This window comes from Centruroides sculpturatus, unplaced genomic scaffold (genome assembly GCF_000671375.1).
Source record: "Centruroides sculpturatus isolate CEXI.00-Female unplaced genomic scaffold, Cexi_2.0 scaffold162, whole genome shotgun sequence".
Taxonomy (NCBI): Eukaryota; Metazoa; Arthropoda; class Arachnida; order Scorpiones; family Buthidae; genus Centruroides; species Centruroides sculpturatus.
In genome coordinates, this window is record NW_019384555.1 from 180306 (window position 1) to 206688 (window position 26383).

At 31.1% G+C, this 26383-nt stretch overlaps 1 protein-coding gene across 2 annotated transcripts in view; it reads right to left on the reverse strand.

The window, feature by feature from the left end:
• LOC111623813 overlaps positions 1-21069 on the reverse strand; it is a 39132-nt gene extending 18063 nt beyond the window's left edge. For both annotated transcript variants that reach the window (XM_023366519.1, XM_023366520.1), the window contains exons 1-5: positions 20671-21069; positions 14764-15023; positions 14564-14686; positions 8907-9116; positions 6514-6731 (exon numbers count right to left, since the gene is read on the reverse strand). In XM_023366519.1, the coding sequence (XP_023222287.1) occupies positions 6514-6731; positions 8907-9116; positions 14564-14686; positions 14764-15023; positions 20671-20764 (905 nt within the window). In that variant the 5' untranslated portion in view covers positions 20765-21069. The remainder of the gene's footprint in view (positions 1-6513; positions 6732-8906; positions 9117-14563; positions 14687-14763; positions 15024-20670) is intronic.
• Positions 21070-26383: the final 5314 nt, after the last annotated feature.

Below are 26383 nucleotides of genomic sequence, written 5' to 3' on the forward strand. Positions count from 1 at the left end.
ACACAAGACCAGCCTTAGAAAATCACTTTATTTTTCAAAAAAGAATGCATTTTGGACCTCAAGTTCCTCATTAGCTTGTTGTAATTTAAATAATTATGGAATTGATGCTACCACATTTAAAAAAAGTACAATAAAATCACATTTGGTAAAATACCAATGACAAATTATTGATTATAGATCAAAATTTCAGGTGTTTGATTAAACGTGCTGATTTGATGATTAGAACAGTATAATTGTTTTAATTATACTATTCTGAGCAGGGCTGTGGAGTCAGTAGACTTTTACACAACTCTGATGAGGGGCGAACTTGTTAACAAAGTAGGCCCAAAAATTCTGACATCATCACGTGACCACAGAATATAAGCTTCAATATAGTTGAAGTAAAGATAGAATGTAAAAACTTTTTTATTCCAAAGCTAAAAGACTCCTCTAAGTAATGACTTAGTCAATATATAAATATGTATTAGATAATTTTTACTTTTCTGGCTATTATATATAACAGAGAAAAAGTGTAGCGATCGGTCAAAAATGATCCCAGACCAAATTTTTGCAATTTTGGACTCAAAACGCCTTGAAACGTCAACCTATGCAGAAGATTCAAGTTTTTTTTTTTTTTTTCCAATTTTTGGCTTTTTTGGGGGGGCATGATTTTGAATTGGAGAAGGATGGTTTAACACAGGAGTTATTAACTTCAAAATGGTTGAACTAAATCATTTGGTACATAATCTAGCATCTGTGTGTACAGAAAAACCCCAGAATGTTTTTGCACTTTTCTATGTTTCGAGGCTTCTAGAGTCCAAAAGAGAAAAAATCTGGGAAAGTCATTTTTTGACTGATTGTCATTCTTTTCCTTTGTTATAGGCCTATACTACATAACAGCCGGAAAAGTAATAATGACTACGATTCTGATTATATTAACAAATACAAAATAAAACAATTTTAAAAAATTAAACATTAAAATTTGGCAGATCTACTGAATATATAAATTCACATTTATTGACTTGTTTGATGATGGCAATGGTATTTAGTAAGCATGTATGAATGAAAATAGTAAATACATTTGTACACAAACAAATTAGTTTAACCCTCGTTTAGAGAGGGAGACACTCCCCTCTCGAGAGGAATTTCGAAAAATTTCTTCTTAGTGTATATTCTTATGACGTATCGTGACTATGTACCAAATCTCAATTTTCAACTCCTAACCATTTGAACTCTGAGCTTATTATTATTATTATAAACCCATCTCGATTATAAGATTGTGAATGCAAATAATGAGTAAAATATTCATTAAATCCCACCACACTGGAGATATGACACATGACCCCTTCTATGTCTCTACGCTGTTGACTTTTAATTAAGAATCAAAATTTAATAGAATTAATGCCCTTTATACACATGCTACCGTGTCAAATTTCATTTCTTAAACTTCACTCATTCTGAGATATTGTTTAATATTTCGAAACAGAATAAAGATATTAAACAAATTAGATGCCAACATACAAGCATGCATGAAGTTTTCCTTTTATTTGACATTTTTTGGGTTCGAGATATCTCCTAACATAGATTTGCAAAAAACTTCAAATGTTATATGATTCAAATACTTTTTCATATTTTATATACATAAAAAGTTGGGAAAGTAAAACGGAGTCAGAGTCGGGGGGATTTTTGACGACTCTGACTAAAACAGCAAAATTACTAATCATTGAATCAGCACGTTTAATCAAACATCTGAAATTTTGATCTATAATCAATGATTTGTCATCAGTATTTTACCAAATGTGATTTTATTGTACTTTTTTTAAATGTGGTAGCATCAATTCCATAATTATTTAAATTACAACAAGCTAATGAGGAACTTGAGGTCCAAAATGCATTCTTTTTGAAAAAATAAAGTGATTTTCTAAGGCTGGTCTTGTGTTCAGTGATGGTGTGATAAGTCTAGCAATAAAGAAGGCCAACATAGTGCTCACAAATATATACAAAAAATAGACAAGAAGCATATCATAGAAACAAATTAAATTTTTATAAACTTTAATATCATCTCCTTTTCTTATTCTTTTAATGAACAACAGGAAAACTTGCACAAAGAAAAGAAAATAGAAGACTGAAAAAATTGAATGAAAATGAGAAATGCAGAATTTCCAAAATTATACTGTAATAATAGGAAGTAATGATTTGTTACTGGTATATTTTTTTAATATCGATAAAAAAAACCTTCAACTAGACAGTATTAAATATGCTTTATGCTAAATTATTAAAATATTTGTAACTTAAATAAACAGTATACTTATAAAATATATATAGCCAAAGGAAATGTCAATTGAATATTTAAAGAAATTTTAATAAATTTGTTGTTTATTCATATTTGGATTCTGTTAATAATTATTATAAATGCTTGTTTGAAGTGCATTATTATTTTATTGTGAAAATACACACACATATATATTTCTACATTTAAATATGTACATATAAACATCTAAAAGTTTTTGTAAGAAGCCAAACAATTTCCAGATTCATTGGGCTACTTTACCACAATTACTTTTTTCTTCTAGAATATTCTAAATTATTTATTAAATATTAATTTAATTATAATTATTAAATTTCGCAAGAGATGGTGCCTAATGCCTATCTCTAGTTCCAAATTATTCAGTATTTAATTATTGACAGTAGCAGTAAAGTAGCCCAATTAATTGTTTGGTTTATTTAAATATGTTTTTTGTACTATGTTTCTTTTATTTATACAGTATATTTTAACTGTTTTTAATAAATTTTCATTATAATTTCAATTTAAAATATTTCTATGATTTTTAATATTTCATAATAAGATAATAAATTTATCAAATAAAAAACCACATACTGTAATCACAGATAATCATCAATTGGCTAATTTTATCAGAATCGTCTTGTCCAAAACACTAGTTAAAATATACAGTGGTTTCTCATTATATTGCATAAGTTAGGAGGAAAACCAAATGAGTGATAAGTCAGATGATGCAATATAATCAATGTGCATATCCACTTGTTACGTCTATTTTCAATCTCCATCCAGACTTGGTTTGTGGGTTGTATTTTGTATAGTAGTTTCAAGGTCAATTAATGGAATAAAGTAATATTCCTTTGCCATTAGAAATTCAATGGCAACTGATTTTTTAAAAATTATTGGCTAAAGCACTTATATTTGAAAATAAAAGAAAACAAAACAACAAGATACAGCCAAATGAATGATGTAACAAAGGACTACTGCAGTTATAATATTTCAACAGAATTTCAATACTTCGTAATAATATTACTTTATTCTAATCAGAATTTGGTTATAGTTATCATTATCTTTGGTTGAATAAACATTTCTAAACTGGCATTTCATGCTAGTAGCTTCAATATGGGTGATAATGTGCAATTATCATCAGTTATTGTTAAAAGTTTTAGACATTGCTTTAAATATTAAACATTAAGCATCTTAATTATTGTTTGTTTGTTCACTTTACATTTATTTAAATTGCTAGAATTCTTTGCTTTAATTACATGCTAGATACATTAATATTAAAAATGGATAACTTGAAAATTTATTACAGTTTTAAAACATGTCCTTTTAATGCCAATCAGTAAAATCAAAATTTCCATTAACTGTACTCTTATTTTCTTATCTTACTTAATGTTATTGGTCAATTATTGTTATTAATATTATTTAAATCTAAAAGTGATTACGATAAGTAGCCTTTTCCCAACCATCTAGCAGAGAAATTTACTTATTAAATCAAACTAGTTAACTCAAATTAGATTTGGATACAGTATTTTCATAAAATCTCCAGAATTTTAATTTAAATAAAATAATGAACTTTTTGGCTATTTGGGCAGACTTACTGCACCACAATTTTTTGAGAAATTTTTACTTGGTTTTTTTCTTTTCTATTTTTTATTAGACTTTTGATGTGCATTTTGGGTTTTTTCTACCCCTCTTCAGTTGGAGTTTACAATTTTATCTAATAAATTTTACATAATTAAGATTTTATTTTATTTATAAGAGAATATGTTTAATTGAATAAAGATATGCTTACAACATTTCTTTTTATTTGTTTCCTATAAACATTCAGTTCCTAATATCAGTTTAAAGAGAGAGTCTGAATTTTGCTGTGTAGGTTGCTGATAAGTCCCTCAATGACTGACAGCTTATGAGTCAATGATTCTGGAGCTCACTTTGTCTAGTGAAATTGCAGATCAGGTAAGAACTTGGGATTAGTTGAGATGTTTGTCCACAATCAGCTGCTTGGGAAGCAAAATACAGGAAACAAATATTCCAATTAATCTATCTTTGTCTCCAGGTGACTATTTGACCTCTTGAACCATGGTTGAAATCAACATAAACATTAAATTTAATGCATTCCTGATGCCAATTGGATAGTATTTGTGAGGGACGAACAGACCCACAATAAAGTGTTATTTTAAATTTTAATTATTGGGAAATTCAATCATCTAAATTCGAGCGTTTTATCAAAATAGGCTAAAAGCCATAAAAATTATTTCCCATGGAGTTGAGGAGGATCCAGCTAGTCAGTGATGTGTCACCCGGAACTTTTGACAGAGTGCCCATATTGGAAGCCAAAACCTTAACAACAACCTCCTGGGAAAANCCCAAAATGCACATATTTGAGATCAAAAGTCTAATAAAAAATAAAAAAAACCAGTAAAAATTCCTCAGAAAATTGTGATGTGATAAGTCTCCCCAAACAGCCAAAAAGTAGCTATAAAATAATAAAACAACAAGGGAAAAAAGGGCAAGATTTATGAATGAGGAATAAAAGTAATTAACATTCACCTGTCAAATAAACTAATCAGAAACTTTCTATAAAGTGCAAGAACCATATACAACTAAAAATAAATATTGTGTCATGTAATGGTGGGTGAGGGTAGTGGCTTCCAGACAGTGTGTATATGACTATAAACCATAACTGCCATTCAAACTACCTTTTTTCAAACATGCTTTTTTGTTTTATTTGATTGCTGATGAATTTCTCTGACTAGATGATATAATAAATAAATGGATTTTTGATAAATTAATTTTAAAAAATTATTAGAATATAATTCTATGTAAAGATTTCAACCTTTATGACAAAATTTTAAAAATATAACAATCGTAAAGAGTGTTTGTGATAAAAAGTAAAGAAACAGAATGATTCTATGCACAAAATATCACAATTTAAAAAATTTCTTATTAAACACTTAAAAGTGTACAGATCAACTAGTTGGGAAAGCATTTCTTAGTAGCTTATTTAATAATTGTTAAGTGTTTTTTTTGTGTTTCTGGACAACACTGAGAGGTTCACATTGACACAATGATTCTATATGATAAGACCCATGGAAATACTGTGTGAATACTGTATTTACTCGCATATAAGACGAGGTTTTTATTCATTTTTCACTGCTTCAATAATCTATGTCATCCTATATGCGTGAATGAAGAATTCATTTTGTTTTTGCAATAATTTTTGTAAACTGTGTATTCACATTTTTACTGGATTCTTACCTAATGGTGTTTAAAAACAAAAGTATTTTATCTGGGTCATTTGAATCATTCTTGTGTATTATCAGGAGTAAAGATGAATAGCAATAGGAAAAGCATTAAATTGCATTCCATGAATTGCATGAAAAGCATTGAATTGAATTCCAAACTTACACAGGAGCCCAATATAAGTTTTAATTCATTTCCACGTAAACACAATTTGTGATTAAACAAAATAAAATTGGAATTGTATTAAAATATCTAATTTTCTTTATTTTGATCTTTAAAGTCACACCTCGTCATACACGCAAGGTCATCTTATATCTGAATATGGAAATAAATGTGGTAGTTTATTATGGTCAATCTTTGAAACCAATGAACCAATGAACAAAATCTTGATTTTTAGTCAAACCTCCATAATTCAAAATTTTTAAACTAAAAGTCCAAATTACCCCCTCAACCAATTTGAGTTTCAATGTAGTTTTATAAAAGTTTATACAGTAGATCATCGATTATCTGAATATTGATCAACTGAAATGTCAATTAACCAAAAGCTTTCCAGTCAGCAAATTTAAATTTCCGCTAGTGCTGTGGTACTGCAATCTTTGGCTTTGTCTTGGGCTACTTCAATATTACTTTTGTTGGTGTGCATGTTTTAGCTGGCAGCACTAATGTGACCATGAGAGGGTACCCAAGGACATGCCAGGATTTGAACAAGTTTCAACATAGTATAGGTTAATATATTTTTTCGTATTTTTGTTCTATAAACGCAATATAGAACAAATGTAGAAAATACAACATGGTTACAAAACATGGTAGAATATTTTTTTGTACATAATCGGTTATCTGAAAATTGATTTTCTGAATAACCCCAGTCCACAATTGATTCAGATAATTGATGCTCTACTATATTATTAAAATATAAAATTCTTCCAACATGATGTTCATTATTGTATGGTGTTTTAAACTAATATTTAAGAATAAATTTAACTTTATATATGAATTAAAATACACACACTACTTTCACATCACTTGCTATTGATGCAGAATCACTGATAATGTCTAAAATGCCAGCCAACGAGGTTGGATTAACTTGAGATTCAGTTTCAGGATCTAAACTTGCTAGAAGGATAAGAAAATCATCTTGACCCATGCCAACATGGAGATGTTCTAACAACATTTGAACAAATGGATCAGATGAATTGGAGAGATCATCATTTGCTCCATTCAGTATCTGAAATGCATAGAATATTTTAAGCATCTTTTACAGGAATTTACTTACATAAAATTTAATTTACTGGAAAAAAGGAAATTATTATTTTAGATAATTTTTAACTGATTACACTAGTATAAGGTGCGTTTCAAATTTATACGGACACAAAAAAATTAAAGTAAAACCCAAATTTGCTGCATTGTCATTAAGTGACAAATGTTTTATTAAAAATAGCATGAATTTACATGTTTCCACACTGCAAAATAAGAATTTTAATCAAACATTAACATTTTGTCACTGAAAATAATATTTTTGAAAATTTTGTACAAAAAAACTGTTACATATTTATCCGGACAGGTTTCAAATTGCAAAGTTTTCTTACAATTTAATGACCAATGTAACCACCATTTAAATTAATTACATTAAATACTCGATTAGGCATTGTTTCAATTAGATACTGAAGGAATTCAATCTTAAGTTTATCCCAAGTATCTGAAATTGCTGCCTTCGAATCATGAATTGTGGGAAAACTGCTTTCCATGGGCATAAACTGTACGAACCATCATCCCCCAAAGATTTTCCATCGGATTCAGATCTGGGCTTCTAGCAGGCCATGTCATCAGATTAATATTTTTACGTTTAAACCACATTTTTGTTGATTTAGAGGCATGCACAGGGGCATTGTCTTGTTGAAAGATCCAATTTGGTCCAGATTCCAATAAATGATCTTCAAGCATGCCTCGATACTTCTTTCAATTCATTCTATGAGTTATAAATGCTAAATCTGCGGTTCCATTGAATCAAAATGCACCCCACACCATTATTGATTCCCCAACTATTTGACGCTTTTAAAATATTTGTTTTTCAGTTCTTAAGTGCCAATAATACTTCCAACCGTCTGGACCATCTAAATTGAATTTTTTTCATCACTGAACAAAACTTCAATCCATTCTTTGGACCATGTCATGTGTTTTTGTGCCCAATCAAGTTTGTCACTTTTGTGCTTTGATGAAAGTGGTGACATTACAGCTTTTTTTCTCTGAATTTTAACATTGGAGATTTATTTAAAACTCTCCACACTGTTGTGCTGTTACAAGGCAAGTCTAATTCTTGTTTTATTTTTCTTACTAATGTTTGTTTTGTAGAGAAAACCTTAATGATTTGTCTATAATCTTCAGGTGTAAACTTGGGTTCTGGGCCTGTCTTGTTTTGATAAATAATCACCAACAGTTGATTTTGGACAATATATATATGTGGCAACTTCTCTCATTAACTTGCCTTGTGATTTATTGGTATCAATCTGCCCTTTTTCATAATCATATAAATTCTTTGTTCTACCCATTTTAGAACTTTGAACAACATAAAGAATTTGTATTACAATTAGATATGTAAGCTAATTTGTATATTTCAATGCTTGAAACTAAACAATATTCTATTTAACTCATGAAATGAGTGCCTGTCCGGATAAATATGTAACAGTTTTTTTGTACAAAATTTTCAAAAATATTATTTTCAGTGACAAAATGTTAATGTTTGATTAAAATTCTTATTTTGCAGTGTGGAAACATGTAAATCCATGCTATTTTTAGTAAAACATTTGTCACTTAATGCAGCAAATTTGGGTTTCACTTTAATTTTTTGTGTCCGTATAAATTTGAAACGCACCTTACATCATTTAAAATGTCTTCAAACAGATCACGTCATGCAACTTTGAAATGAAAAAGTATTCTATATGAGAAGAACTCAGAATTAATGGAAATAGTGCTCCAAAGTTTAAATATACAGTAAATATTTTTTGTATTCATTTATTTTAATTTTTCTGCTTTGTTATTGACATTCAAAATAAAAGTTGTAGATAATTCTATAAATAACTTTATAAATTAATGTTATTGAAGATTAATAAAAAATTTTATGTACTTTTGATTTTAAATTGATAGAGCATTGTACAATCAATAACAACATAACTAATTCAAACTTTTTTTGTATTTTAATGTATATTCATTAGATTTTAATCATAACTTATTTTTTAAAATGTCATATATTAATATTTATATAGGAATTTAAATTATTTAAATACTCTTCTACATAAATATTCTGTTTCCAATAAATATAGAAATGATTTAAATTTCTCTTTATATTAAGTACATATAGTCATTATTTATGAATTAAATAAAAATAAGACGCAAGATAAAATACCTGTTCAATAGGTGAAAGAGGTAATTCTGGTCTCAAAATATTCATAACTTCTTTTAAATCTTCACTGACAACAAGTGCAAAACTTTTCATGTCATCTTCAAAATTATTTTTTGCATATTTTTTCCATCTATCATCATTGATTAAAAGACCAAGTATAAATCTGCGACATACAGTTATGACTTTTCTGGCCTTTCTAAGAGAAACAGCATTCTACAGATAGTAAAAAATTAAATTCATTTTATAAGAAAGTTTGATGAAAAGAAAATAATTCAAAATTTTTTACTTAAAAATAATATAAACATAGGAAAAATTAAGGAAAATAATCTAAAAGCATTTATATAAAATGTTTTCATGTAATATTTTAAAAAAATATGAGTATTCCTATATTACTTAAAAGTAAAAATAATACTTTATTATAAAATATTTTTCTCTTAAATATTTTACGACAAATTTAATCATTTTCTTGTAATCATCATAATTAAAATGTCATATGTATCAAAAAAATATTTTCTTTCTAAAAGTGAAAGAAAAACACAAGATAATTTGGAATTGCCATTAGTTTTAAAAGCATTTAAAAAATTTATATTAATAGTCTTGAATTCCACTCCAAAATATCATTGGCAGAATGTCAGAATCACATGTAGATGTTTTAAAAAATGCACTGGATATCAACAAATAAGATTTGCACTGGAGAGGCTTCACAGTATCTTACGAATACCCCTAGAACACAGCTTAAATGCTCAATTGTGACTTCATTAACAATAGTCAACACTGTACAGAAGTATCAGATAAGTATTACTTTCCAAACTATTATACAGTCGATCCCCCTACAACACTGTTGATAATTCCATTTTATATGAATTCCATGTTGTACGAGTCACTTAGATTTTACAAATACATGAGCCGTTCACAGCCCAGCACACGTATTTGTAAAATCTAAGTGACTTGTACAACATGGAATTCATATAAAATGGAATTATCAACAGTGCTGTAGGGGGGGTTGACTGTATATAACTGAGGGAAGTTCAAAAAATGATTCCCCAGATTTTTAATAGTTAGACTCTGAACCTTGAAACATTGAGAAATGCAAAAAAAATTCAGGAGTAATTTCTGTTTATATGGATATTAGTGTGTGGGTGGTGGACAGAGGGCACAGTTTTGTTCACCCTCTTTGAAGCTTAATAACTCCTATGCTTTTTGTCAAAAATTTCTGAAATCTTGCAGGGAGATTTGTTTATTATGGGGATTGATAGTATTAAACTTTGGTGATTAAAGATCAAGGGGGTGAGGAGATAATGGGATCGTGTGTATCTCCAGTAGAGTTGGACCTAATGATGGTTTTACCTGTTACAGCATTTACAATTTTTTATACAACCCATCTCTACCCTGAAAATTAAGCTTTTTTCCATTTTACAATAGTTAAAAATATAAAAAGTTTTAATAAAATATCATAGCAGATGGTGCCACCAAATTTTGGCAAAAAAGTTAAGCAACTTGTTGCTGGATTTTTAAAAAATGTATAGCAATTTATTTCTTGTTTTTCTTATAAATTTTTTTTTCTAACAAATCTCTCTATTGCTTTATGTTATTTACTATGCTGTATTGTAAACATAATGTTTATGGTATAGCTTACAAACTGTATGCTACTGCATATATATATATATATATAATATATAATAACTACACTCAAGTGTTGTGGTGTTACCAATATCAACTTTTAGCATATGAGAATGTTTGCTATGCTAGTACTTTCAGTAGCATAAAGTTACCATCATCAGGCAAATATCAAATACAACAGCTATCGAATTTTAAGTTTTCAAACAATATTTGAAATTAAATATAGCACGTGGATGGAATATAAAATGAATCTGAATTAAAACAATGTTTTAAAAATATAAATGGCAATAACAAGTAGCGTAATTTTTCCAAGATTACATAGCACACAATAGGAAAAGCAAACCTGTTTATGCAAAAAAAGAATTAAAACTGTAGATTGAATTGTTTGAATAATGTTACCCATAATTGTGAGATTTGAAGGGTTGGGGTGTTGCAGGGTGTTATAGCTGTTATGTAGAGGCTCTCCGAAATAAATAATTCTTTCTGATTATTGCACCATTTGAGTAATTTTGTTTTGGCCTAGAGTGGCTTATAATTTTGGTCAAGCACTTTTTTTGCTAATTCTGTTGATGGTTTACTGTTTCTGATGTCTTCCTGATGTTCTAAGATGTGAGAATTTAACATTCTGGCCATGGCCTCTATATAGCTAGTTTCTTCTTTTGACAGAGCATGTTTTAACGGAATTTGAACCCAGATTTTTCATTAAATTGAAACATATCTCTATTGTTTCATAATAGTCTTCTTAGGGTTGTTGTGGTGTTATTGGTAAAACAAAACCAATCTTTCTAAAAAGATGTAGAGAGATAGGGTCTAAATACAGTATTGGAAGATGAGCTATTTTTAGATTCTCATTGTTACTAAAAAATGACTGCAAAAAAAGCTTATTTTTTACTCAATTTCAAAGATAATGAAATTTAGAGGGAGACTATCCAGCTTTTTGCTCTTTTAATGATTAGTAATTCATCTACTAGTGTTTGGGTGCATGGGAAGGGAGAAGGAATGTCCTCTGTATAAGGGAAGATATAGAAGAATTTACGAAGTTTAACAGTTGGAAGGCTGTAGCAGGAATAATTTGTGGTGCTTTGTTGTTTCTATGATGGACAGAAAATAAAAGATCAAGAGACATATGAATTTCTAGATCTAGGAATGAAATTCTGGCATTTTGTTCTTCCTCTACAGTGAACTTGATCAAAGGAAAAACAGAGGCCTGATTATTAATAAACAACATATACTGCATATATGTTGTTTGTTAATTAATAATCATATGAAGATCAGAAAGCAATGCTTTAAGAAATTTAAATTCAATATAATAGTGTTTAATTGTTTATATATATATATGTGTGTGTGTGGAAAGTGGAACGCAGATGAGAGGAGATGAAGGAGGTCGGTACAGGGAGTCGAGTAGAGGGAAGATGACAATTAAAAAAAAAAGGGAAGAGAGAACATCACTAGAGAAGCCAGACAATTGTTGAAGAAAAAAGCGTGAAAAGACGGAAGATGAAAAAGAAATCCTATATTTGTTTTTATAATAATCATAATATTTTAATGTAATTTATATATTTATATTTTTTAAAATGTTCTTGTTATCAAAATCTTTCTTATCTTAATTAAAGTTTTTCAAAGACAAAAGAAGTCATATACTGTATATATACTTTGTTACTTACATATTAACTTTTTGTTGTGTTTTAGATTTGTTTTAGGAAATTGCTTGGAATTCTGGATTACGTTGTAATAAATTGTAATTTTTTGATTTAAAATAACAGAAAATAGACTCTCAGATAATTTTTTTATGTAAAATATCTAATTTTTAAGAACAGACTACTGACATTAACGTGCATCTACGATGTCAGTATATGATTAATATCCCTGTAAGGCAAATACAACAAAACACCACAGGTAACAGATAAACTGAACTTTTTCTAATAAACAGCATTATGTCTAAACTTTTTCATCTTGTTGCTACACTGCTTATTTTTATACCAGATTTACTGAGACAGTCAATTATTATTAAAATATCCAAGCTTTTCTTGCAACTATTATTTTACAGCATCAAAATAACTGTACATCCAGTTTATTGGGTAAATATTAACTCAATTTTATAGTGTGTTATATTAATTAGTGTGCACTATAAAAATGTACACTGTAATCTTGTATTTTACAAATCTGTTTTTCTTTAAGCATTCTAGCATGTGTTCAAGTGCATGCATATTCATAATATCTGCAACTAATATTTAAGGCAACTATTTATTATTTTTATTCTTTGAAAATTAGGTGTAAAACTATTATTCAAAATGAGTATTAATGAATAAATCCAGTGACTTCTTTTTTCATCTTCATTATTTACAAGAATGGGATCAGGTCTATTTTAGTTCTGTGTTAAATAATTAAAATGGCAACGAAATATGTTGAAATATAATAAATGTAGCTAAAAAGTAATTTTATGATTGAAATTGGTAGTTCTAAGAATTATTGGGACTCAAAAAATAGTGTCTTGAGTCCCAAAACAGAAAATAGTTGAGATTCAGAAGCTCTCTTCAAAGTCAAAATAAATTTAAGCAATATAACATTCTTCAAACAAAATATGAATGATATAAATACAGCTGGCTGAATAACTGAGATGATTCTGGGAACATGAGATCAAATCAGGGCAGACTGAACAACCTCAGGAATTTTTTCGAAGACAATCTGATATGTCATGTCCCAACTCTTATCACATGGCCACTCTATTGTGCCACTGTGGGCATGGAAAAAGGCTCTTACTATAGTGCTCACAGAATAGAAAGTGTCAAAATTTTGTAAAGTATAAAATTATAAATTTATAAAAATTTATTTTGAAGAATTATCATTAAAATAGAAAAATTACTGTTATAAGAGTAATATTAAAAAGCATTCTTATTTTCTATACTGGTAGTTTAATAAAAAAATAAATAAATAAGAATTACAACCAATTCTCTCTAATCTTAGAAATTCAAACAATTTAAATATTTTTACTAAATAAAAATGAATATATAAATAAAGTAACTTCTGTATAACATTTGAAATAAACATTATAGAGAATGTTATACTATCCCTTCTCCTATAAAGTGGCAGTGTTTTAAAGCCTTGGTTAGAAGAGCCTTCATGCATATTTCCAACCATGAAGACAAGGCACAAGAATTTTAAGTATATCATCAACATCGCAATGCAACACTGCTACCATCATAGAATCATCAAGTGTTTAATTAACTGCTTTTCCATGATCCAATTCCACACTGTCAACTTACAACACTATTCAACTCTCTATCCACATGTAAATACACTGAAGATAGGTCACACAAGTCAGCAAAATACAAGCAACATTTGAAATGGATTAACCAGGAAATTAACCAGGCAAAACCAGTAACATTTCTGTGGGCTTTAGATGAAACCTTACTGTATACTCCTTGTTGAGGAATTCTAAAAATGCAGCAAAGACAACATTCTTACAGTCATTTACAGCTTTCCAGTCACCTACACTATCTTTGGACAGTAAATAGAATACATTAGTACCCCTACCTAACTGCTCAAACAATGTTTGAAGGAACATATAACCATAATAAAAAAGACGACAATACCACTGCATTAGCCAACCTGGCCACAGAGCATCAGAACCAAGCACATACACACATAGCCCAACTTTTACATTCAGAGAGCAAACATCTCTAAAACAGCTTGAGAAGCTAGAGATTTATAGAGCTTGTAAGAAAAATATGGCCATAACTACAAGGATTGTAAGACCCCCCCAACAGCCTGAAGAGATCTGGTAATTATTTCAACCAACTGCATCATAACCATGTCACCAATCAGAGGATGCTTCTTCCTTTAAAAAGCAAAATTTGATTTACCTATGTTCTGTTTTTGATCTCTAATTTGTAACCCGATGATGATGATGATAGCTGAAAGCTATTGAAAACATTTGTTTTTCTTGTAAACTTTTTATTTTATGCTGGTGTTTTGGTTCTATTTTGTGTTTCTAACATTTATATTATGTAAAAATTATAAATTACATTTTAATCACTTACAGATAAATTGAATGACTTCTGAATTTGTTCCTGTGTTGTTTTATTCCAGTGAGGAAAATATTTATTTAACTGACGTACAATAAATGGTGAATCTTTTCCTGCTTTCATTAATTGCATGATTTCCTGTAAAAATATTCTATATATTATCTACAAATTCATAAATCTTTATAAAAGTAAATAAATGCATAAAATTATTTTACCAATAATTTCAATCTGGTAATTATATTTATAAACATTTTGAAAGATATGAAACGATTCTGTTTATATAAATCTTCTAACAAATCCGCTATCAAAATGCTAAAATTGTTATTCCACATTATTTCTTGTTTCTTTTGAATATAATTATGAAGCATTTCTTGAAAACATTCAACAAGAGTTACAAACATGAAAGCTGGATTGATAGATATTTCAGAAATTTCCTTCCATTTCAGTAGGGTCTCAATACCTCTTCTAAAAATAGCTGCAAGTTTTAAAAATAAAAAAATTATCAATAAAAAAGCACTTTTAATATTAAAATGAAAATTTTTAAATTATAATAATTACAACTTTCTGTAAATACATACATATATTAAAATTTTTTTATTTTAAATTTAAATCTTCACTCAACCATAAATGAATTTAGTATTTCAACAATTATTAATTATTAAGTAAACTATCTATAAAATGAGATATAAATTAACAGATATTTTATAATTTTACACTACGAAAACTTCAAGATATGTAATTAAAAGCATTTAAACTCATTTATTGTATTTCAAATTGGCAGTGAATGTCCTATAATAAACTATTAAGAGTAAGCTTGTATAATTACACTGAAAATTTGTAATAAAATTTACTAAACTATTCAACTGTTTTAGAACAGACACAATGCCACTGAAACAATGGTGGTTATAATTAAACTGACCCCTCTAGAGCCTGTTCTGCTTATCAGATTTTGATGAAACTTGGTATAAACATTATATAAACTGCAGAGAAGAGATTTCTTCAATAAAAAAAAAATCACTGCCAGATAGCACTTTTCATGAAATCCTTATGCAAAGTAGGCAAACTACTTAAAAGGACTACATTCAAAGCCTAAAATCATTCTGACACCTTTATGTTATTGTTATTCATGACCTTACAGAAGAAAGACAGAGCTTTGTTGGTTAAACTGTTTTATCAGAATGGCAGCAACAACTTAGCTGTGCTGTAAGAATACTGACATTTTAAAAGGATTGCAAAAATGACCCATGTCAAAAAATGGTTTGAAAAATTTGAAAAGACTGGAAACTTGGGTGTGCTGCTAGGAAGAGGACAGAAAGAAATTGTCAAAGAAGTTGCTGTTGCTGTGGTTGACAGAGCCTCCAGTTCACAATATTCAACAACAAATGCTCGACCAATGTCTGGTTGTAGATATTCCTGTTTATGGATGAGGGATTAGGACTCTGCCTGAATTGAAAGACAGCATTACATTCCATGTTGCTAAAATTTCTGGAGACTTTCTTCATGCTACCATTGAACATGCTGTAATGCATGTTCAATGGTAGCATGTGTTGAACTTTGAACATGTAATTAATGTCAATGGAGCATGTGTTGAATACATTCTGTGATTGAATAAAGTTTAATGTTTCTGACTTGTTATTGTCCTTCTTATTGTCCCTCCATAATATTTTTATCAACAGTCACAACTTTTTTATTTTCACAGCATAATATTGTATTATACACACAAGCATCCATTTTGTTTTACAAGTGTAGCGGACATAAAAGCTGCTTTATCTCTGCTGCAGCAAATGTTTAGAAACAGTTTGCTACATTACAGTGCTTCATTTAGAGATGCTTTGCTGTGTAGTGATTGAGCAGAGCTGTATAAAGAAACACGACCTAAGTGCCAGCTCTTTTTGTCAAGCATCACGCTGATCCCCCACACTGAGCATCATGTTTGATCAGTGGACAGCCCAGTACACATTTCCGGTACTCTGACAGCAGACTAGTACACAAATTATGCTTTGGCCACTGGTGCAGGCTGTATCCAAGGTGGTGTTCCAGAAAGACAATGCCTGACTATCACCAGCCCAAATGGAACGCACATCCTTCCCTGGCCAGCAGCCTCACTGGATCTCTCTCCCTTGTACATCTGCCAGGGCTGCGAAGTCGGTAAAAAAACACTGGACTCTGACTCCTGATAATTTTAGTAGGCGGACTCCGACAAAATTAAATACCGAGTCATTTTATGGGGGGAAGATGCTCATAGGGGTATCCTACTCTGAACTCTAAAAGGAGCTCTGGGTATTTACCCAAATACTTTTATATGTAGGCTGTTTTTCAAGTTCCGATGGTCCATAAAACAAAAACAAGTGTAAATAACAAAATGAATTTATTACCAAAAGTTAGGTACAAGCATTGTTATTTTTCAACATAATCACCATAAAGATTGAGGAATTTGTTATGTCTGTGGACAAGCTTTTCCATTCCCTTGTCGTAGAATGTTGCCGCCAATGACTCGAGATGGACCCTGATGTTGTTTTGATATCATTAGTCTTGAACCTCTGCCCTCCTAGCCACTTTTCCTGTTCGAGAAGGAGGTGGAAATCGCTCAGCATTAAATCAGGGCTATACACTGGGTGTTTAAAGGTGTTGAAGACTCCCACCTCTTTCTTGAACTGAAAACGTGGCTAGCAGGGCAGTGGTTTGAGACTAATGCATTAATGATTATCTTCAAAACAACGTTGTTAAGGCCATCTCAATTCACTGGAGGCAACATTCTATGACAAGAGGATGGAAAAAGCTTGTCCACAGATATGACAAATGCTTCAATCTTCACAGTGATTATATCAAAAAATAACAATGTTTGTACCCAACTTTTGGTAATAAATTCATTTTGTTATTTACACTTTGCTTTGTTTTATGGACCATCGGAGCTTGAAAAGAAACCACCCTTGTAGTTAGTATTTTTAATATTTATTTGTATAAAAAAATTAATTTTTAACAAATATTTAATAAGAGGCGAAAGCGGGCGATAAAATTCTACATCTACATATATTGAACAGCATTTGCACTTCAATCCCTTGTTCAGAAAAGAAAAATATGAACTGTGATCAATTAGTCTGGCTCATTCAGAAAAATAGAGCACTTATTTAGAGCAGGGAAATAAAGGAATGATCCAAAATATTTAAATTCAATTGGGTCAAAATAATTTTACTACTAAACAAAAATACTACAAAGAACACTACATATTTAATAAATTAAATTGACGTATTTTGTATTTAAAATAAATGAATTATTACAAAATATAAAAGGATTTTTAAAAATTAATAAATATAATTTTTCTTTNAAAATACAAAGAGATTTTTAAAAATTAATAAATATATAATAATTTTTCTTTCATTTAAATAAAAAAACTACAGTAAATTTAAAATGCGGGAGTGGAGTCGACACATTTTTTCCGACTCCGACTCCTCTGGCCAGAAATTCCTCCCGACTCCGACTCCACAGCCCTGTGCAGGACCTTATCTGATGTGAGGTGCACTGGTCCACAGCCACATACTGTAGATGACATGCATGTCGCAGTGAATGCAGCTTGGCAAGGGATACCTCAGGCAACCATTAATTGCCTCAATGATATGCCTCACAATGTAGGCATATCATTGAGTGGTCCATATAGCTGCCCATGGGGCCATACCGAATAAACAGCTGTCTGTACCATATTTTTGTTTGTTCTTTTAATCATTTGCATATCTAAGTCACTATATTGGTCCTGCAATGTGCATGTGGTTATGTGCATTCATTTGTTCGTGGTGTTGAGATTTCACTTTTGAGGAGTGTAAAAAATAAAATAAAAATCACTTGTTGTTCTTTTTTGTTTATATTGTTTTTCAGATTTTCTTCACAAATTATACTTTTTAGATTATTATTAAAAAATAATACAGCTGTCCCTTGATAGCCCAATATTTTGTAATCCGGCATGCTCAGTAGTCCGATGCACCTCCCGTCAAGGTACCTGTCCCCGTTACGTGTCTGCTTGCACAGAAGCACGTTGCGATGTGAATCTCCCCATCCAATTCTTACACGATGACACACATTTCATGTGTTTTCTGTGAGCAGTTCTGTTTGAACAGTTGGAGTAGGGAATATTGTAGGCTACTGCCAGCAAAACAATGCCAAATATGTAATCACTTTCGGTAATCTGGACACTTTTGGTAATCCGACACCCCTTTGGTCACATACCTGTTGGATTATCAAGGGACAGCTGTACTATAAATCATACCAAAACAATTTAAGAAAATAAACAGTAAAAGAGGGCCTTCTGAGAGTCTAAAATGCATTCTGGAAAATATTGTATTTTAATAAAGGCAAATGTGTGATGTATTCAAATAATTAGTTATTAATAACTAGTAATAAACTTATATTCATAATTGTAACCAGGAAAAACTTACTTATATCTTTTTTTTAGAATGAAAAGTAAACTTAGGCCGATTGACTTCTGACCTGTAGACAGGACAGAGGAGAAATGAACACTGTTATGTACAGTTAAGGCCAAACAACACACATAGCAACAGCATTCCCTGAAAATTCTACACGTTCCCCAAACTAAAGAAGCAATTAAATCCAGTCTGACGAAGATATCCAAAAAGTCAAGTGCTCATTATTTCTTAGGACTATCTTACTACAGTCAAGACTTCAATTCCTCGATATACTGCAACAATAAATGCTTCAACAGAAAAGCAATTACATCAAAAAACTAATTAAATACATTTCACGTTTCCTCGTTGTAACTCGTATACATTCAAAATAAAGAAAAAGAGGGATAAATAACCCAAACTAGACATAACTAGTAATAAACCAGCAAAAATAAAAGAAATAAAATGGAAACAAACATTTTCTTCCGTTTTAAAAAGTCTCCTCGGGTTTAAAGAACACAGATATAAACAAATGCTTTTACTTTAAAAAACAGAACAGAAACTAGAAGTCATATATGTGGCAAAACACGTGCACGTCTACCACAGCATATTTTGTCGTACACAATTTTTAAGTTTCCATTCTATTTTTTAAAATAACGGCAATCATTTATATCTTCATTCTTTGAACTCAAGGGCGACCGTCTAAAATGAAAGAACACATTCGTTTTTGTTTTATTTTTGCCGGTTTATCGATAGTTATGTATAGTCGAGGTTATTTATATTAATTTATACCGGTAGTTTTGTAGAGATTGAAAAAAAAGGAAACATTACTATTTTACTTTCCTGACATATGGCGATTACTAGCCTTCTTAACGTGCCTTATCCGGTCCCCAAACGTTGGCGATCACTACGGAGAATGCCTCACGATCTTCCACCAGTCTAAAGAGATCTCCAACTCTTTGTATACCAGTCCATTCTTCGATGTTCTTTAGCCACGACGTCCACCTTCTACCAGTAACCCGTTTCCCTTCAATCTTTCTTTTTGGTATCAGCCGGAGAAGGTGGTATTTTTCTCCGCGTAACACACGGCCAAGGTAGGCAATTTTGCGACACTTTACGTTAGCGATTAGTGATCTCTTACAATTTGCTCGTCGTAAGACTTTGTCGTTTCTCCTCGAGACAGTCCATCGCATTCGAAGCATCCTACGGAGGATCCACATTTCAAAAGCCTCCAGCCAGTTTATTGCGTTCTTTTTTAGAGTCCAACTTTCGACTCCATATAATAGAACCGACCAGACATGGCATTTCGCCATCCGTCGTCTTAGTCCGAGATTTAGATTGTCGTTGCAAAAGAGAGCGCTCATTTTTTTAAAGTAAGCACGAGCCGTTTCAATTTGGCATTTAATTTCTATACGATTACTATTAATTATCATAATTTCTCACACGAATATTAATTAGTTAATATCGTATAATTTAAATAAATTACACAATACTATATTAACTATAATAATAAATATATCACATTTATATTTCAAAACTGAAATGTAAATGTGATATATGTTTGCATGCAGCAGTTGTACACAATGCTGCATGTAAATTTCACCGTTTACTCTTGATTACACGCGAATATTAATCAGTTTCCTCAATTGTCGTAAGTTACGTAGCATTAAATCGTTAATATGTCAATTTCATTTAAAACGAATACATTAGAAAGACACAAAGAGCACGAACCTTTAATAACCTTTTCCATCCGGTGTTTACAGGCGTGTTCTAAAATCCACTGTTTTACCATATCCAACGAATCTCTCCCTTTGCTACAATTCATATTCCTTAATAATTAGTTTTGTACAAGTTTTGACAATTTCAACCGCTATATTTCGATCTTCCTCGCATTCGCCATATTGCTAACAGACTAATTTAAAAATTTCCCCGTCAGTGGAATAAAATATCCCTAAATTTCCCTATTTCTGTTTAAATCATTTTTAAAAAAATTAATTCCGAGTTTTTTAATATATACACATATACGTGTAGTATTAGTGACGTACTATTAGAGTTATATGTAATAAATAACCATTTTCGACTATTATGCAGATTGGCCACCGACTGCAAGCGGAAGAACCACGTCGAGAAAAACAGTGGAAATGAATGCATTAGCCGCTAGAGGCGCTTCGAACGTTTGGGATCCTTAGTCACTGTCTTTTATTAATTAATGCATTTAGTTGTTAATATTTGATCGTTAAGGCATTTAGTTATTTTGGTTTTACTCATTTAGTCATTAGCAAACGTGTCAACGTGCTTTGTTCCCGGGTGCAATTCCAAATATTCTAGTGAAAAAGACGACAAAAGGCGTTTTTTAAGAGTGCTGGAAAACGTTGGAGAAGATTCGTTCCACGCGAAGATAAGAAATTAAACTCAAAGGCTGGGGTATATGTAACCAGCATTTTGAGGGTCAATTGTTAATAAAATCATTTGGTCACGCAATCGATGGCCAATTAGTGCAGATTGCACTCACCCACTCCGAATGCTTTTCCGTCTAAATTCCCCAATTGTTTATCATTAAAGTGCCCCGAAAGCGACGATGTCCCCCCGGAGAGAAAAGCTGCATTTGCCTCCAAAAACAAACAATTTGTTTCCTCGTAGAACGCGTGTTTTACAGTAACGAAGTATATATTTGAATTTTGAATTTTTTTTTTTTGTTTTTAACGTGTTAGGTTCATTTTCCTAAATATGTCTAAAACAATGATTGATTTCCCAGCTTTCAAGGAAATACAAGGACAGCGGCACGCCACTGCCGCTTTCCTTGTATTTTCTAAAATATAAATACATATTGCGCGATTATTTTCATATTTTAACGTATTTTGTATTAATTAGAATTAATATTTTATTATAACCGCATTATGTATCTTATTACAAATTTCTATACTACGCGTGAAAAAACAATAAGATTACTATATATATATATATATTCGAATATCAGTGGCGGAACGAATGAATAAATCACGATTTATAACTTAACCCACCGAGAGCAGTTTACTGGTACGTTTTTATGATAGTTCTGTATACAGTACTTGACTGGAGTTTTAAAAAAATCCATTAAAATATTTGATATATTTATTCCGCTCTCCAATTTTGTATTACTTACGGATTTCGATGTTAAACCAGTGATGTTACGATTTCGTATGTCCCACTATAAAGGGATGCAGAAAAAAACTTGCGCAATTCTTGTACAATGTTAAAAAATTAACCGTTACTTTGGTAGCATCACTTACAACTAAATTTAATGAATGAGAGAGATGCACGAGATAGGGAAAAAGCTCTAGAATTTACTTTCCTTAAATCTACAATTTATGTATTGTCATAAAAATTTGTCCTTCCACTTTTTTCCCGAGACTACAAATATTCGAGTACAAAGTAAGTGGTTTCGACTTATTTCTACTTAAGTAGTAGTTAAATAATTAAGAGATTAGGGAATTGGGGACATAAATAAAACCTTACTTTAGGAAAGAGCAGGAATTTTACTTAAACAAAGGCTTAACCGAATCAATCTCTAGCCGAGTGCAGTGGGGACTGATTTCTTCGTAATATTAGATGTAATAAAGACAAATTTTCCAGTTCAGTGAGAGTGACCGAAAAGTTGTAAATTTTGGAAATTTCCGTGGGCACCTGGTCCTAAAACGAATCAAGTTTAACGTAATATGTTAAACTTAATAGTCATACCTCAAAGAACGCGACGGGGTCGTTGTAAATTTTAAATGTTTCCCCGGGGAACCCCCCGCCGAGCAAAGGGGCTCGGATGCATTACAGATTGTAGGCGACAAGCATAAACTTATTCTTTCTTTCTTTCTTCACTTCATTTCACTTTAACCTTTTGATAGAGGAGTGCTGCGGCTCCTTTCTTTCTTTCTTATCTTATTTAATATGGAGACTCTAGCCTGTTGGCTTTTTCTCCGAATCACTCCGCTTAGAAATTAGGTAAAGCAGTTGGTGCGGTGAACAAAACGCTCCAAGATTTCGATATGCTGGCGAGGAGGAAGGTCGGTATGAGGCCAGTATATTGGAGTTAATGTACTAGATTTCCTTCCGAAATTACGTTCCGTCTTTATCTCGCCATCCAGTAACGAAGTCGGCATTCAAATTTCTATTAATACAGTATTTAAAAGCTCATTTTCAAACTGGCTTTTCAATCCGCAATTTTTTTATTTCAACAAAATTTCTTGTATCCCCGAACACTGGTGTCGCTTTCTTCTTTGCCCTTCTTTCACTTATCGTATTTACATTTGAACGAAATGCCGAGTGTCATCGGGCTGCGATTTGAAAAGATTGTAAACTTATAAATTCCCACTGTCGTCGTCTGTCCGGCTGTCTTCCATTAATCTCGAGAAAGAACTTAGATGGACAAAAGACGAGATTAGATATGAAAATCCCGAGGGAACGAAGCCCCGAATAAATATACAAGAACTTCCGATGCAAACTGGAAGTCACGTTATTTCAGTTCAAAATTTTTTTCCGAAAGGTGTTAGCTAGGTGACAGGCACGACTTGGTTGTTAAAGGAAAAGTATGATGTGCAAGGACAAGCCACTGCTAATTTGACATATTTTAAATTAAGTAAATTTGAAATATAATTAAAAATTGCAGCCCGGCAGTTTACAGTTTTCGACCATCCCTCTTTTAGTCTATAAATGATAAAATTGTTTTGTAGCATATAGTTAAGAATTTTTTTTAAACAAAGATGTAAAATTTTAAAATAACTTACCAAAGCACAATCTCCGACATCAATGGCTTTTGCGTAACATTGTTCTTTTATTTTTATACACGACGTGATTCCATACATCGTGTATTAACGTTCCGCTATTCAAATTAATTAAGTTATCATTATTTTTAATCGTTATGTGTTCTGTAAATTTCCGTAGATAAAGTAGAAATAAAATTTTAATACTGTATTATGTTTATTAATTGTACAATTATTTTACTACTATGTATAAAGCAAGGTGATTGAGTATTTTTAAATTCAATCTCGAACGGATCACCGGTGTTCTCTGCGCACTTAATGTTCTGTTAATTAATTAACTGGTCTGCCGTGTTATTCTGTAATCCGAGTACGTGTACTATACACAAATTAATAAAAATAATAATAAAGCAAATGAAAGTAATGTGAATTTCTTACTGTGTTCCTCTTAGCTACCAGGGGGTGTTTTTTTCTTGCTTTCTGTTTGCTGCGCTTCACCATGTTCTTTGGCACAGAAGGCTTGTGCTGTTCTTTCTGTAATTGTTTGTTTATTAGACACAGTTTCAGTTAAAGCAATGTACCATTGTATATTCTTCCATTACTTTTAACATACACATCTTTGAAAGACGAGTAAATAATTGAAATTTATCCATAGGCTACTGATTTTCCATCAGTAGCCTATAAATGAAAGATCTGACAAGTGAGTCTGATTAACTTACTGCATGGAGTTTTGCTAATTATTTGCCCATATCTAACAACCGAATGGGTGCTAGTTTTTCATAGAAAGCCGTTTTAAGAGTCGCCTCGTATTGCAAAATTACAATGTTTTTAACCTTTTTATAATAATGGCATTCCAACCTGGTAGTTTTTCTCTCGCGCCATCCGTACTCTTTTGTTAATGTAGTTATTGCGTTTTTCGTACTTTTAGTAAGAAATGTAATAAAGATGATCGACACAGTATGTCGCGGCACCCACTTACTTATCAAACGGACAGTAATAATAATCTACTTTAAACATATTGTATACTCATATTGATTAGGTCTAAAAAATGGTGAAAAAAGGCAACGCAACACTTGGCAGATCGGCTTAGGGAGAGCGCTTCCCGAAGGACTTTCCAAGGAAAATTGGCTCCTATTTATATGTTAGACACATGAAAAATTCAGGAAAGTTCACGTTCACTCGTCCACTGGTAAGCATTGATAAACGAGGCAAACATTGTTATAAAAATAGTTTGGAAAGCGATAGAATGGGACGAATGTCTTTAAGAGAGACGAATATCATACGTATTCCTTTATTAATGTAATCTCTATATACAGTCGTACCGGTATATTACTCCAAAGGTTTAATTAATCCATTTTTACATTCACAGCGTGAAAGCATCCAATTCTTCATTAATCATAATGAAAAAATACAGTTTGAAATACTAGTGAAAAAGATAAATTGAAAATTATAAAGCAAAATATTTTATGAAAGAAATAAGAAATTTACGGTTTTTGGTATCCCTGTTGTCAGAAGAATTAAAAAAGCAAAAGCAATGATGGTTACGAATCCCGCATATACGTATGCAAGTTTTTCGATCATCATTCTTTCGCCGTACACGCCAACATAGAAAGTTTCTGCAGTAAGGGCCAACTGAAACGTGTAGTAAACTGCTATCATTGGATTAATCATTTCGTCTAAGTCGAAAAGAATGTCACAATATTGCGCATGTTTTTCTATCAAAAAACGTAAATCTAACGATTCACCATCTTCAATGGCATTTTCTATCATTTCACATAACGAGGACATGTTCTCGTGAAGCGTGCTGCCTATATCTAAGATGTTCGGAGTTACGGTTAAGAATCCAAGTCCGTAAAACATGTCGAATGGCGCTAGAATTAAATACAATACAAGAATATGTACATTCTCTTCATTTACAAGAGATCCAAACATTATCGTGTCGATTGCAAATATCATGACGAAGGTGGATGTCAGCATCCAAATGTTACATTTACTTAATTTGTAATGAAGGAATGCGGAACTTTCTTTGAAATTATCCAAGTACATTTTACACTTATCCAGAATTTGATTTGTATAGATTCTTGTATTTTCGCTGAGAACAACTTCAAATTGTAAAGAAATGGATATAGTAAAAGATAAGATTAAAAAGCAACGAAGAACAAAATCCACACCGAAAAGACGGTGGATGCCTCCTGTGAACCGATCTCGTTGTTCGTCTTGTAACAAGATAAACAAAAGAATAACGACAAGTAATAAATAAAACTTTTACCAGCCATTGATATATTTTATATATAAAGTTAACCTTTTCGTGTTTTAAAGGTACATAAACTCCAAAAATCAAAAAAATGTTTCTAGTTGGTATTATTCTACATAATAAACAGAAACAATCGGGAGGATGATTCGCAGGATTACGAATCATTTTCGAAACTTTTCTATTTTTAAAACGTCTTTGAATATCTGCATAAAAATTTTATCGTTATATAAAATTTATAAAAAAAAAATTATAAATTTTATATAACATTTCATTTTATGAACTTAAATCTAAATATATAAAATTACTTGTCCTGACTGACTGAATGACTGACTGACTGGGTGATTCATCATCGCCCAGAGCAAACGGCTGAACCTAAAGAGGTGAAATTTGGTACACAGTTAGGGTACGTCATGAAAACGCACACTAAGAAGGGATTTTTCGAAATTCCCCCGCGGGGGGAGAG